At 36.5% G+C, this 13,847-nt stretch overlaps 1 protein-coding gene across 1 annotated transcript in view; it reads left to right on the top strand.

Annotated features, from left to right (window-relative positions):
- EML5 (EMAP like 5) overlaps positions 1-13,847 on the top strand; it is a 92,282-nt gene that overhangs the window by 57,554 nt on the left and 20,881 nt on the right. The window contains exons 21-27 of the mRNA XM_030240564.2: positions 1,654-1,795; positions 3,526-3,678; positions 4,499-4,630; positions 5,913-6,001; positions 6,707-6,883; positions 7,740-7,941; positions 9,620-9,746. Of these exons, the coding sequence (XP_030096424.1) occupies positions 1,654-1,795; positions 3,526-3,678; positions 4,499-4,630; positions 5,913-6,001; positions 6,707-6,883; positions 7,740-7,941; positions 9,620-9,746 (1,022 nt within the window). The remainder of the gene's footprint in view (positions 1-1,653; positions 1,796-3,525; positions 3,679-4,498; positions 4,631-5,912; positions 6,002-6,706; positions 6,884-7,739; positions 7,942-9,619; positions 9,747-13,847) is intronic.

Here is a 13,847-nt window from a genome sequence, read left to right as displayed (position 1 = left end):
TATGACTCCTTGATGTGCAAGATAGAACACAGAATTTCCTTACTAGTTTGTCCAATGGGTTTATCCTTCCAAACAGACCAAGATCATAGATCTGTTTTGAAAAAATAAGAAAAGTGTCTGAAATAGTGGCTCCTCCTCCAAATTCCTCATTAACTTCTCTTGAGTACTAAATAAAAGTTGTCTCCTTGTCATTTGAGATTTTACTTGTTATTAAAAAAAAATTGCCATACCAAACAACTGCATTTTTTTAAAGCTTGATTACTGAACAGATTTTTACATTGCATCAACATAGTATTTTCTTTCATAGTTTAAGTGTTTAAAAAAAAGACTGGACATGGCACTTGATGCTATAGTCTAGTTGAAGTGTTAGGGCATAGGTTGGACTCAACGATCTTAGACGTCACTTCCAACCTTATTATTCTGTGATTCTGTGTAAAGTAAAAATCTTTGGACTCTCTCCTTTCTGAGTGGCCAGTGCAATACATAAAGAACTGTATTTTTAAAAGAAAATATTAGAACCCAAGGTAAAGAAAAAACCTAGTTCACAGAATAGTTTGGCTTGGAAGGGACCTTTAAAGGTCATCTTGTCCAAACTCCCTGCAGTCAGCAAGGACATCTTCAAATAGAGCAGATTGTTCAGAGCCCCATCCAATCTGACCTTGGATGTTTCTGGGCGTGGGGCATCTTCAGCATCTCAGGGGAAGCACTTCCAGTTTTACTGCCCTTGTCATAAAAAATTGGTTTCTTCTATCTAGTCTGAATCTACCTCTCCACTTTAAACCCATTACCCCTTGTCCTGTCACTATAAACCTTACTAAAAAGTGTCCCTATATTTCTCATAAGCCCCCTTTAAGAGGCTGCAACAAGACCTCTCTTCTCTTCTCTAGACTGAGCACCACCTCCTCTCTCAGCCTGACTTCATAGGAGAGGTGCTCCAGCCCTTTGACCCTTTCTGTGGCCCTCTTCTGGAGCCATTCCAACAGATCCATTTTCTCCTGTGCTGAGGACTCCAGAGACAGACACAGTACTGGAGTCTGACCAGAGTGGAATAGAGGGGCAGAATCACCTCCCTTGAGCTGCTGCTCACGTTTCTTTTGGTGCAGCCCTGGATCCAGTTTGCTTTCTGGGTTGCAAGTGCACAGTGCCAGCTCATGTCCAGTTTGTTGTCCACCAAAACCTCAAAGTTCTCATCAGGGCTGCTCTAAGTCCTTTTTCTGCCCAGCCTGTGTTTGTGCTTGGGGTTGCCCTGACCCACATGCAGGACCTTGCACGTGGCCTTGTTGAGCTTCATGGCATGGGTCCAGCTGCCAGCCTGCCCAGGCCCCTCTGCCTGGGATGCCCTCCCTCCAGCCTGCTGGGCACACCACTCAGTCTAATGCCATCTGCAAACTTGCTGAGGGTGCACCCAGTCCCACTGTCCAAGGCATTGACATGTGTGTGAGGATTATTTTGCAGAAGCTTTCTGTAGTACAAATTACTATAATTTTGCACAAGTAGCGGAGTGAATTTTTCCAGGCGTTCTGTGTTTTTATTCAGATATTTATTATCCTCTAAATAATGCATATTCTTTCTCTTTTTTTATATTTTCATAAATGTATTATTTCATATTGCAATTTAAAATAAAAAGAAATCCGATTCATTGTGTTTTTTCAGGGTCACATGGAGGGGGAAGTTTGGGGTCTAGCTACTCATCCTCATTTACCTATTTGTGCCACTGTAAGTGATGACAAAACCTTAAGAATATGGGATTTATCTCCTAGCCATTGTATGTTAGCAGTTCGCAAATTGAAAAAGGGTAAGATGCTTAGTATGGAAAAATATTTACTGATGAAATTGACATTTACAAGCTGCATGAATGTTTTGAGAGCAGGACTTGAAAGCAGAATAAATTCCTTTCTTTGCATAATGCTATGTTCACTAGTTATGTAGCCCTTAAGCTAATGAATCTGCACAGAAAATTCTGTGTAGTGCTGTTCTGAAGATTATTTGCAATTGTAACTTATTTAAGTCAGTGAATTAATAAGAAAAGTTGATTCAATTACATAAATGCCGTGTTGCTTATAATATTCCAAGGCTTGTTTGAGGCTTTGAATCTAGAATTTTTTGGAAGAAATCTTAGAAGAAATGTTGTAATTTTCTTTGTGAATGTTTGAAGGATCTGCAATGTCAAAAAAAGATAAATCATAAAATTTTTCCTTGTTGTTAAGGATATAAATAAAATCTATTTTGACAGATGGAAAATCTGTTTAAGTGACATCATATAAGGTGATTTTTTTCAGGATTAGATGAGACCAGCCCTGACAAGCTTCTAATTCCATGTATGCTTTGCTAGATAAAGGAATACAGTTGGCTTTATCTGTTTGGCATTCAGCAATGCAGTTTGATTCAAACATAATGGAAACTTAATTGAAGATTGTTTAGATTGACAAAGTAAATGTAGAAGAGTTACAAGCCCACATAAGCAGGGATTAAACAAGAAAGTTTCTAGTTGGCGAACTCTGCTCAAGTCTTAAAGCTGACATTTATTAATATGTTTAAGAGTACTTTTGGCAAAAAAAGCCTCTGATGACTATTTGCTGATGAGACAAATTTTGAGATGCTTTGGCAATCTTAAAAAGTTCCTGTGTACTGTACAGAAAAAGATGTATGCTTCTTCAGGCTGAGTAATGGAATTTAAATAAAACTTGTTAATGATAAAAGGCAGATCCAGTGACTGTAAGAAAAATGTCTGCATAGGTCAGGAGTAGCTTAAAGAGCAGAAGTCTCAGGATGTTGCTGAATGACAATTACATGTGATAATGAGGTATTTTCCCCAAGACACAGTGCAGTATTCATGTAAATTACAGGACAAAAATCAGGATATTTTTGGTGTGCAGTTCTCATCTCTTTTCAGCTGAATACAATTAAACTAAAAGTTGAGAATGGAGAAAGGAACTACAGGATAATGAGTGCAAAGTCTTGTGGTGAAGTCATCTAAGTAAAGGATTGCTGTCTACAGGTTAATCAGAGGAACAAATAGTAGGGGGAAATATGTATGTTAACAGAAAATTCTGGCATGAAAATAAATCTAAATAAGTTGACCATGCATAAATTTAAATTGGAAATTAAACTGTTTTTCAAACAACACTGGCATGTTTATTGGAGGGATTCTATTATTTAGTGTCTTATTGTTTGTGATAGCAAATGACTGAGTTCTGTGAATCCAGAGGGTCTTTTCCAGCTGTGTTCCCCTTATCAGAGCAAATGGTAACAACCAGGCAGCACCAGATTCAAAGAAAGAGATCAAGTTAGAAATATACAGACAATAGTGATTAATCTGTATTACTAATATAGAGCAGATACCAATTAATATGCAAATTCCAAGATTCTGGGCCTGTGTACCTGTTCATTATTTTGGCATCTGGAAAACTTCCTTGGAAGTTTTCTAGAATAAGAATAGCTTTCCTTTACTAATGGAGAAATAGATCTGAAAGAAGGATAATGCACTGTAAAGGTATCTGAATGCAATTTCTTTATTTCTCATAGGAGGCAGATGTTGCTGCTTTTCTCCTGATGGAAAAGCATTAGCTGTTGGTCTCAATGATGGAAGTTTTTTGATAGTTAATGCAGATACCCTGGAGGATTTGGTCTCTTTCCAGCACAGGAAAGATGTTATTTCAGAAATCAGATTTTCTCCTGGTGAGTGATTTCTTTTTTAAATGAACATTTTAATACCAAGGTTGTTCAAGTAAGACTTATCACATTTAAGAGATAAAAGTAGTGAAGATCTGTAGTACTTTCAGATGTAAAAAATAGGTCAGTAAAACCAATACTAACATTTTGGAAGACCATGGTGTGAAGTCCTGTGTTGCTTGTTTAAGGATGAGATTATTGGAATATGTTTGCCTATAGTGACCTCCTGAGTACAACAGCCAGTTTGAAATTGTGAATATCCAGCAGCTCCCTAGGGTTGTACTTTATGACCTGCATAAATTTGGCACATCACTGATGTTGCTCTTATCTAATAAGAATACTTGAAACTGATGTGTCAGAAATGTCTTGCAACTTTTTTTTTTCTTATTTTTCCCCCTTAGCATTCTCAGTGAGGCTAGGTTTTTTTCCCAACATTATAACTCATATTTTAGGAACCCAAAATGCATAGCCTACTTTATTTAAAATACTCATCTGTTGGAGAAATTTGATGCAAATTACTGATACCAATTCCCATACAACATTAGTTTCTGGTTCCCTAAGCCTTATCATTCTCTGAATACCATAAATGCTTAAAATTTCAGCAAATGGTTTTTATTGTTTGGAAATGTAATGATGCCATAGTTTTATGTTTCATGCTTATTATGTGATATGAAAATCAGTTTGTCAGGGGATATGTATAGATTAGCAAGCTGATGTCAAATACTTCAAAGTTGTATATGGCTAAATACCAGAATTTAATTGTGTTTAATACAAAGAGCACTGAAATTTTTTGAAAATATTTTGTGTTTGTACTGATGTGTTTTAGGGGCTGGAAAGTACTTAGCTGTGGCATCCTGTGACAACTTTGTGGATATTTACAATGTAATGAGCAGTAAAAGAGTAGGAATCTGCAAGGGAGCCTCCAGCTATATCACACACATGGACTGGGACATAAGAGGTAAGCAGCATTCATTTAAAAAGATACTGGAAGATTGATTACATTATAGACTAATTAAAAACATGTATAGTATGGATTTGTGGTATCACTGGCAGATTTGGTTCTTCAGCTTATGAATATGCTCTCACAGCATCTGAATTAATATTAAACCCATTATTTTTACTGTCACATACATATTTAGAAGTTGTGCAATTTGAAGTAAAATGGTTTGTCTCTATTTATTGGTTTGTTTGGATTTTTTTAAAAAAATCATTCCTGTTTATCATTTGACTTCCCAAGGGCAGTTAGTGATAAAACAAGGGAGAAGGGCCTTAAGCTGAAGGAAGGTATGTTTAGATTAGATTTTAGGAAGAAATTCTTTACTGTAAGTCTGGTGAGGCACTGGAAACAGCTGCTCAGAGAGGTGGTGAATGCCCCATCCTTGAAGGTGGTCAAGGCCAGGCTGGATGGGACTCTGAGCAACCTGGTCTAGTGGCAGGGGGGTGGAACTAGATGGTCTCTAAGGTCCCTTCCAACCCCAAACATTCTATGATTCTATGTTTCTACTCCTTTAATAATATACTGCACACCCTGGTTGTATCTACAGCTCAGGAATACAAATCCTTGTCACACATAGCAGAAAGACTGGATTTCCTGTGTTCCAGGGTATTAATATATGATTAACTGAAATACTCAATTTAATCCTGTTTCATTAAAAAGCAAGGTTGTGCAATTGTGCAATCTATTTGTTCATGTTCTTATTCCCCTACATAATCACTTTTGAAACAGTCTGATTTATTTTGAAAGAGTGTGTAAGTTAGCTTCCTTTGAGGATTTTGAAAAGAAAGAGGACAGAAACACTGGGGAGAATTTCCCTCAGAAATGAAGTAGTCTAAAGGTGTAAAGAAGTCACCTGCTTGGGATCAGCTGGTGGCCAGGCAGAACTGTGCTCCTCCATCCCAAAAGCACATGCATCAACAGCCAGTAATCATAAACAAGCTTTGGGTTACATTTTGTCTACCATCTGATGGGACAGCCATAGTAGGGAGAGAAAAGTGATGCATTAGTACAGTTTTCAAAGAGAGGAGAAAGGGTTGTGAGTTTAAGGGGTCAAAGCACTTGGATTTCCTTGGAAGACCATACTTCCAGATCCATTATTTATGTATGGAGTTTTTTCCCATAGAAACAAATAATTCATGCAATGCTGTTAGCAATAAAAAATTCAAGCTAACCTTTATTTTTTCCTTCTGTAAAATGCAATCTTCTCTGTTAACATACAAGATCTATGTCATATGTTTTATAGGAAAACTTTTGCAAGTCAACACTGGTGCTAAAGAGCAGTTGTTTTTTGAAGCTCCTCGGGGGAAAAAACAGACTATCCCAAGTTTGGAGGTGAGGAACTGTACTGCCTTCTTAAATGCTTACAAATTAGAGTTATGATGCAGCCATGAGAGGGAATGATGTATAAAACTGTAATTTTAAACTTTTAAAATAATATAATATCTAGGGGATTTCACATTTTTCTCTTCTATTAAGAAACAGACATTTGGTTGATTTTGTATTGAAAATCTCACTAGTCTTCTGTGTGTCTCCTCTGGTACTTGAACACCTTTGAAAACCTATTGCAGATTACTTAGGCCTAACCTTGCCCTGGAAAACCTCATGTTTGTCTCTATAGAACAATGAAATACAGTTTGCATAATACATATAGGCAATAATATATTGTAGTTGTTTTGTTTTCTCGGATATAGAGTATTGTCATGGGGCAGAGAGTAAAAATGTATAATTTCCAAATTATATTTTCCATGGTATTGAAAGGTGTTGTTGGAAAACATAATTTGTTTTCTTTAGCCTGAAAGGGCAGCTAAGGTAAAAATTTTCAAAATACTTCTTTAAGTTTTGGAATTGAAAGTTCATAGAGGTAAAATTACAAGTCTCAAATGAAATTCTGGATGGTAAAAAAATAAGTGATTAATATATTAAAATATATCTTTTAGATGTGCTGTATCTTTCAGTGCAAGGAATTTTTCTTGAAATTGGATATGGAAGAAAAATGCCTAAGAAGTATTCTCTGTCTCAAATGTGTTGGTTTTGTAGGTAGAAAAGATTGGCTGGGCATCATGGACAAGTGTTTTGGGCTCTTGCTGTGAAGGGATCTGGCCAATAATTGGTGAAGTCACAGATGTAACTGCTTCTTGCCTCACTAGTGATAGTAAAGTATTAGCCACAGGAGATGATTTTGGATTTGTGAAGCTGTTTCGATACCCTGCTAAAGTAAGTAATTTTTAGCTGTTTATGGAAAGTATTTGTTAATAAATCTGCCTTTTCAAAACTGTGAAAATTCGTCACTCAGAAGAAAATGATGCTTTTATATTTTTCTCATTTTGATCAAAGAAAGCATTTAGTATTACATTGCAGTTTGCAGTGCATTAAACTTCCAATGAGTAAGAATGATCATTCCAGGTCAGACTCTAGAGCCATCTTGTGCAGTGTCTTGCTGCTCACTGTGGCAAATAAATAGGAACAACTTTAAGAATGAGAATGCTTTGGAAGACAATGAACATGTCTTTTTCACTTATATTGCGTTCATGATTTTAAGGACCTCCATTCTGTCCAATATTAGTAACTTTTTTTCTAAGATGAAGACATTTAATAGTATTTAATCACACATCATAGAAAAGCCATTACAGAAACACCATTGTGTTTTTACTGCTCTTCAAGTACCTCTAGTTTTCCTATATGTTTGGTGATAAACATGTCTTCAGTTTTGAAATGTTGCCATCCTGAGGATAGTAACAGTGCCCAAGTACTGACTAAATATTCTATGTGAATTTTATTCCAACTCAGTTAGATTGTTGTCTCTCTTAGAAAAAGTGATTCAGTGTTTATTGCTGGAATATGTTTATAGACTAAGTCTTTCATGCTTGATATGAAGATTAGGTTAACATTTCATGAAGTTGCTGTGGGAGGGGCACTTGGCAAATCATGTGTTAAAATCTTATGAAATACAAAACAGCTGAAGCATGAACTGTAAGGAAGTTAAGATGACATCATTGTGCTGGCAACATATTTCAGTTTTGTCCAGCAGAGTGGGTAAATTTGATCTTTGCCTTCTTTTTCCGCTTCTCAGGGAAAGTTTGGAAAATTTAAGAGGTATGTTGCTCACAGCACCCATGTGACAAACGTGCGTTGGACGTACGATGACAGTTTGTTGGTCACTGTTGGGGGAGCAGACACCTCCCTAATGCTGTGGACTTATGAGATGGAAGGACATCGGGACAGCAGGCAGTGTGACAGTGAGGAGTCTGATCTAGATTCTGAAGAAGATGGAGGTCAGTAGTAATTTATACAGCTGGCTGGATTGTGCTATTTCAAAAAGACTTTATTAGTGGAAAACTGAAAATCTAGAAATAATTTGTGGATTGTTTCTATCTTAAGTAGCAAATGCTCTTCAAAAATGTTAAATAAAAGTTGGTTTTGGGGAAAGGACTGATAAACTGCTGTGAAGAAAATGATAATGAAATGTTTGAGTTACTGCTTTTAGTCAGAGCACATAAAGAGACACTTGATATCTTCTAAATGAAAAATACTAAGTATCAATTATACGTAGCTACCCAAAATCTATGTTTAAAATAGAAATCATCACAGTTGGAGTTTGGTCACTAATTCTTAAGAAATGATATTGAAATCTGTATAATGTGAGATCATAGTTATCTTGGTGTTGTAGCATCTGCTTCCATAACATGGAGACATAGGACACTGAAGTAGACTGATTTTTATGTACCTATTTCAAGGTCACAATATCAGTAGTTATAAAGTGTTAATTTTGTTTTGTAGCATTAACTTCTGCTGGTTTTTCCATATTTACTGGTTTTCCTTTTCATGTTATAATTCCAAGGGTTTATGGCCTCCAGACTTGTTTTCTCTTCTCCCAAATGTGTTTTTTCCTCCTTCTCAATTTCTCACTGTTCAAGGATTTTTAAACTATGACTGCTACTCATTAAATAGTTCTGTGTAATAAATTAACTTCAGCTGTCACTAAAACGAGCTAAATGACCAAAGAAATACATTAAATATTAAAGACATATTAAAGATTCATTGGAAAATAATTTTTATCCCTGTCTTTCTTCTCAAAAGTACTGAAGAATACACAGAGTAATTTAATTGCCTACAGGAGGACTAGTCAGCCTTTAACTTTGTTAGTCAAAAATTGCCATCTTCAGAGTTTCTGTTCAGTCTCTGCTTGAGACCTGTTAGAACATTTTAGGCTTTGTATCTTCCCTAGCTTCTGCTGCTTTACACAGAACCCTCTTAAGCTGTGAGTTCAAAACTACTCTAAAAGAGAGTGAGGTATGTGAATATTTGGAAGAAAAGACATTGACATCTTTATCCACAAAAGTTTCTCTAGGTCAGGTCCTATTAATTTCAGTTAGAGTTCAGAAGTATTCACCATCACATTGTTGGCATTAGTAGTTTTGATCTTTGAAAAAACAAAATAATGGAGAGTCCCTGTCACAAGTTAGCTTTTCCAACATGTTTATTTTTCTATAGTGAACATCATCCTGATGTGTCTTGCTGGCCCTAAGCTTTGTGTAGGAACCTTGGGCAGACCTATAGATTCCATGGTAATGGATGGATCCTGAAACTGACAACAACCAGGCACAGAATCTTGCAGGTCTTAAGAGCAGGTGTCAGGTAGAGAGGTTCTTTGTTAGTGGTTGTAGTTAAGGCCAACCAAGCAGAAATGGGGTAGCTCTTAAAGTCCCTTGACTCGTAAATAATTTTTTTCCACAAAGATCTTGTAGGGAATTCTTTTTCTTTAAATGTCTTTTATTAACAATGTTCATGATTCCCAGCTACTTTCTTTTTATTGTGTATTTATGTTACTAATAATCCATGCTGTAATTGTTTTTGTAATCTAGTGCATTGTTGAAATTTGCACAAATTAAGAATAAATTGTTGTTTTTGTACCTTATTTTGTTTTGATAAACTTCCCTCTGTTTTTGTTAGGTTATGACAGTGATGTGACAAGGGAAAATGAAATTAATTACACCATCAAAGCCTTATCAACAAACATTAGACCAATGTTTGGAATTAAGCCTCATCTGCAACAAAAGGAGCCAACTTTAGATGAAAGGTAATTACTAAATTACAATTCTAGCCAAAAAATCAAGCTGAAAAGACAATAGTAGAACAAAATTATATTGGAAAATATGATTCTTAACTTAAAAGGATATGTATAAAAATAATCTAAATACTTCTTTGAAGAAAAATAAAAGGCAACCCAAAGGACTAGGCTGTACCTATTTTCAGAGAGCACAAAAGACTAAAAACTATATATGCATATTTTTATGTGTGGGGAGTTCCTTGAGATGATTGAATCATTTGCTGGTGCTTAATGATATGGTTTTTTTGAAACTGAAATACTGACTGGTAGTTAGTGATGGCATTACAGGCATGAGCCTGTACTATTTTTTTAGTGAAGGACAGCTCTCAGGTTTTTGGTTCTGCCAACACACTGCTCTGATGAGTTAAATTCTAAATGCTCCTTGCATTGCTTCAGTTTCCACTTAACTTCTACCTTTCTTTGAAAAATTCTGTCCACAGTGGTTCTGCAGTTTTTGTTAATGAATCTTGGAAAATGGAGTTCATTGCTTGGCAGTGTTAGTTTTAGACCTTGATTCACTGTTGTTCTCTTTAGAAGAGAACAGGGTAGGGAGAAGACTACAGTCAACCCAGAAAATAAAGTAAATGTAAAATAACAGAAACAATTTATAACCTCTAGAACATTATCTGTTGAAGAATCTGCAGCTGAGCATGGGACCCTGAAAGTTGTTTGTTGTCCACCAAATTGATGAGGACAGTATATGTGAGGGAAAAGGAAGGAGGGATTCCTGATACAGCAATTGGGGAATGCTAATACTGAAGATGGGGAAGTGAGGAAAACAGCAGGGTGTGAGGGGGTGTAGGGATCTGGGGAAATGGGAGAGTAGGAAGTTTTGCAGGAATGTGAGGAGTTCTGTGGCAATGCTCATGCCTCTTTCCACAGTGAAGCTGGACAGGTCTGTGATAACTCTTGTTGAGAAATGCAGTGTGATTTTGGTGGGAGTTTCATATCTTTTGGTTTCAAGTTGTGTTGCTGTAGGAGAGAGTGGGATGCCTGTGTATAAAGCTGTGGTTCCCTGTCTTGCATTTATAAGAAATGGTCTTTCTCTTTTTTAATTAGATGTATTTGATGTGGAAATCAAAAAGAAATAATGTGCATGGCATGAAAGCTTTGATTAAAGATTTTTTTTTTTTTAAGTGAAATTGTAAGCCTCTTGTGTTTCTTTCAAAAGCTGTGTCTGGAAGCTGAGTGAATTGTGGTTTTAAGTTTCAGATAAATTACTAAGAGAATTAATTCTGTAGTAAGGTAATTAAATTGTGATTCAGAATGCAAAAAAAGATGATGAAAGAATTCTATTACCTGCATTGTTTAAAAGCTTGGGCCCCTAAAACTTCAAAGACTTTTTTTTTTTTGTGAAGAATAAAACCAGACTATGGTTACTGTATGTATTTTGACTTTGGTTCTGATGTTAATATTGTATAGGATTGGTAAATGTTTTAGAAATGCTTTAGCCTACTGTCATAGATACTAATTTTTATTTTGTTTTGATTACTCTCTATTTTTGCTTCCTATGAAGGCAGGGGGTAGTAAGGTAAGTTTGTGTACTTGAAGTCCAGGATTAATGCATTTTAATAACTTCAGCTGCTTGGAAAAGAAGTTACAATTTGCAACAGAAGTGAGGGATTTACCTCTTTACTGTTAAATAGTAGCATGTTAATAGGTAGAAAAGGGTTAAGGGACAAAACATAAGTGCAGCTCTCACTCTGAGTTGACACTAGTGAGCGAATATGAGAGTGTTCTAGGAGGAGGTGATCAAAGCTCATCCTACTTTCCTCAATACTTTGGGGGGGCTAAGGAACAGACTTCACTGTCTGAGCCAGAGCTCTTGCCCAGGTGCTTGTGGCTGTCAGCAGCACCCACTTGGAGCTCCAGCCGGGAGCAGTGCAGTGAGCACATTGCAGGGTGCCTGAGGTGGCTCTGTGAGCAGCTCCATGCCACAGCTAATGAAGCCTCAGGGGTAAAGGGAGCCCTCCTGCCTTGGCTGCAGCATTCTGCCAGTGCTCCTGTGCTCCTCGAGGACCTGAGCTGCTGGGTCCACCTGGTGCTCACACAGCAGCCTCTGGTGTAGGTGCCTGCATTGGGTTGTGGACTTCTGCACCTGCTCTGTTTAGAATATGTGCACATGAAAGACATGCTGTCAAATGCAGCATGCAGCACCCCAAATCCTTGGGCTGTCAGGCCACCCTTCAGACTCGCAGACTGAGCTGCCTCCATGACTGGAACACCAATTTCACTCAGATTCAGTTGGTCTAAGGTTTGCTTGCAGTGTTAACTGCTAGCTCTGCTAATGATATTGTAGTCTCTAGCAGTGAAATTACCATGCTATATCATTGAAATTGCAATACTTATTTTAACTTCTACTGGAAACACAAAATGGCACTGCTGTGAGGCAGCACTTAGGTTGGTAATTTGAATTATTTATCATTTCTGAATAATAATGTTTATAGGTAATATTTTTATGTGAAAAGATGTGTACTGTGTGTCTCGTTTGGTTGTGCAATAACATTATGGATACTCAGCAACACAAAATGCATTTGAAAACTGTTTCTATCCTTTACTAAGAGTTCTTTCCTAGTATGTTTTTGTGCTAGGTAAATTACTCAGGAAAAAGTCTATCATGGTTGATTTTGAAAATGCTTCTGACTCTGCTACTCCCTGAATTGCACAGCACTGATGTTTGGGAGATGCCTCTGGAGAATAATGCTCCATTTTTACTCTGTTCTTGTACTCCCTGAAGTTGGCTGTTTGTGGCTGTGAAAGGGGCAGTGCTGTGATTAATGTACCTTACAGACAAATGGCTGTACCAAGAGATCTCAAAATAAACAAACAGGAATTTCAGTTAAAATTTTTCCCTGTTTAACTGTGAAAAATATCTGGAGGTATTTGAATTTTGTACTCCTGGAAGAATTGCATGCTATTGACTGCAAAACCTGTTCAAGCTGCATTTGGATTTTATTGTGGGAGAGGTTTAGCTGTTTCCTATATGAGTAAATAGTGCATGAGTCTTGCACTGAAAAATAAAGTTAAAACTAATTAGAAGACATCCAGTAAAATCCATTGTTTAGAGTATGGGAAAAAAAATCAGTCTGTAAATTGGTGAGTTGAAACATTGTGTTCTTAATTTTCAGGATTTTTTTTCCTAAGTTATTCCCTAAATTATTTTGCTTAACTTAAAAGTGAGGAAAACTAACTAGTGTTCACCTAGTGAAGTTGTTTAGTGGCTCTTTAAAAAAGAGCTTATCAAGTCAGTGGAAGGGTACCAGCTAATCAAACCCTTGTAAATTGCCCATGCATACTGCTAATATTAGGAAATAATCTGTACATGCTCATATGTTTTAATTACTAATGAGTGTTTTTGGCTAGCCAAATTATAGGAGTATTCCATCATAGATGACTGAGGAAACCAGTGCAAAGTGTCTTCAATCAACATAAACTGAATTAAGTAGTCATGAAAAAATAGTACATATCAGTAGTGCTCAGTACCCCACACATGCTGGTTAGCTGAGATAATTTTAGTATAAATGAATGTATTTTTGTGACTAAACTTGAATATCTGTCTTTAATAGCGAGTTGACTGTTCCATCCATCAGCTTATTTCAGGAAGTTAAACCTGCACAACCTTTCTTTGAGTTATTCAGGTGTTGTGTTTGCTGACTCTGAACACTAGTATGGTTCAGAGTAGTAGAACACTAGTATGGTTTGGTATAGTTCAGTGGGTTTGTTTTATTTTTTTCTGCTTCTGCTTTTTTACTCTGTTTACAGTGGAGTTATTCCAAAGAATTATATTCTCATGCCAACACATGTTCATAATTCCCATTTAAGTGAATGGGAGTTTTCTATACAAATAATAGATTTACATAGTCTATGAAGTGAATAATCCCCTTGTAAAAAGAAGTATAGAAACCAGGAAGTCAGCAATAATTACCTATATGAATAATTCACTGGCACCTAACTTTTAGCCAAACTTGTATAAGTAATCCTTTTCTCTTTCCCATCTGCTGCTGAAAAGAGGTTCCAGGTAATGCTTTTCTTTTCTTATCTAGTCCATCTTTTACTGCCACCTCCCATTTT

This window comes from Serinus canaria, chromosome 5 (genome assembly GCF_022539315.1).
Source record: "Serinus canaria isolate serCan28SL12 chromosome 5, serCan2020, whole genome shotgun sequence".
NCBI classification, from domain to species: Eukaryota; Metazoa; Chordata; class Aves; order Passeriformes; family Fringillidae; genus Serinus; species Serinus canaria.
Note: the sequence above shows the minus strand (reverse complement) of the source record. Positions and strands in the feature narration are given on the sequence as shown.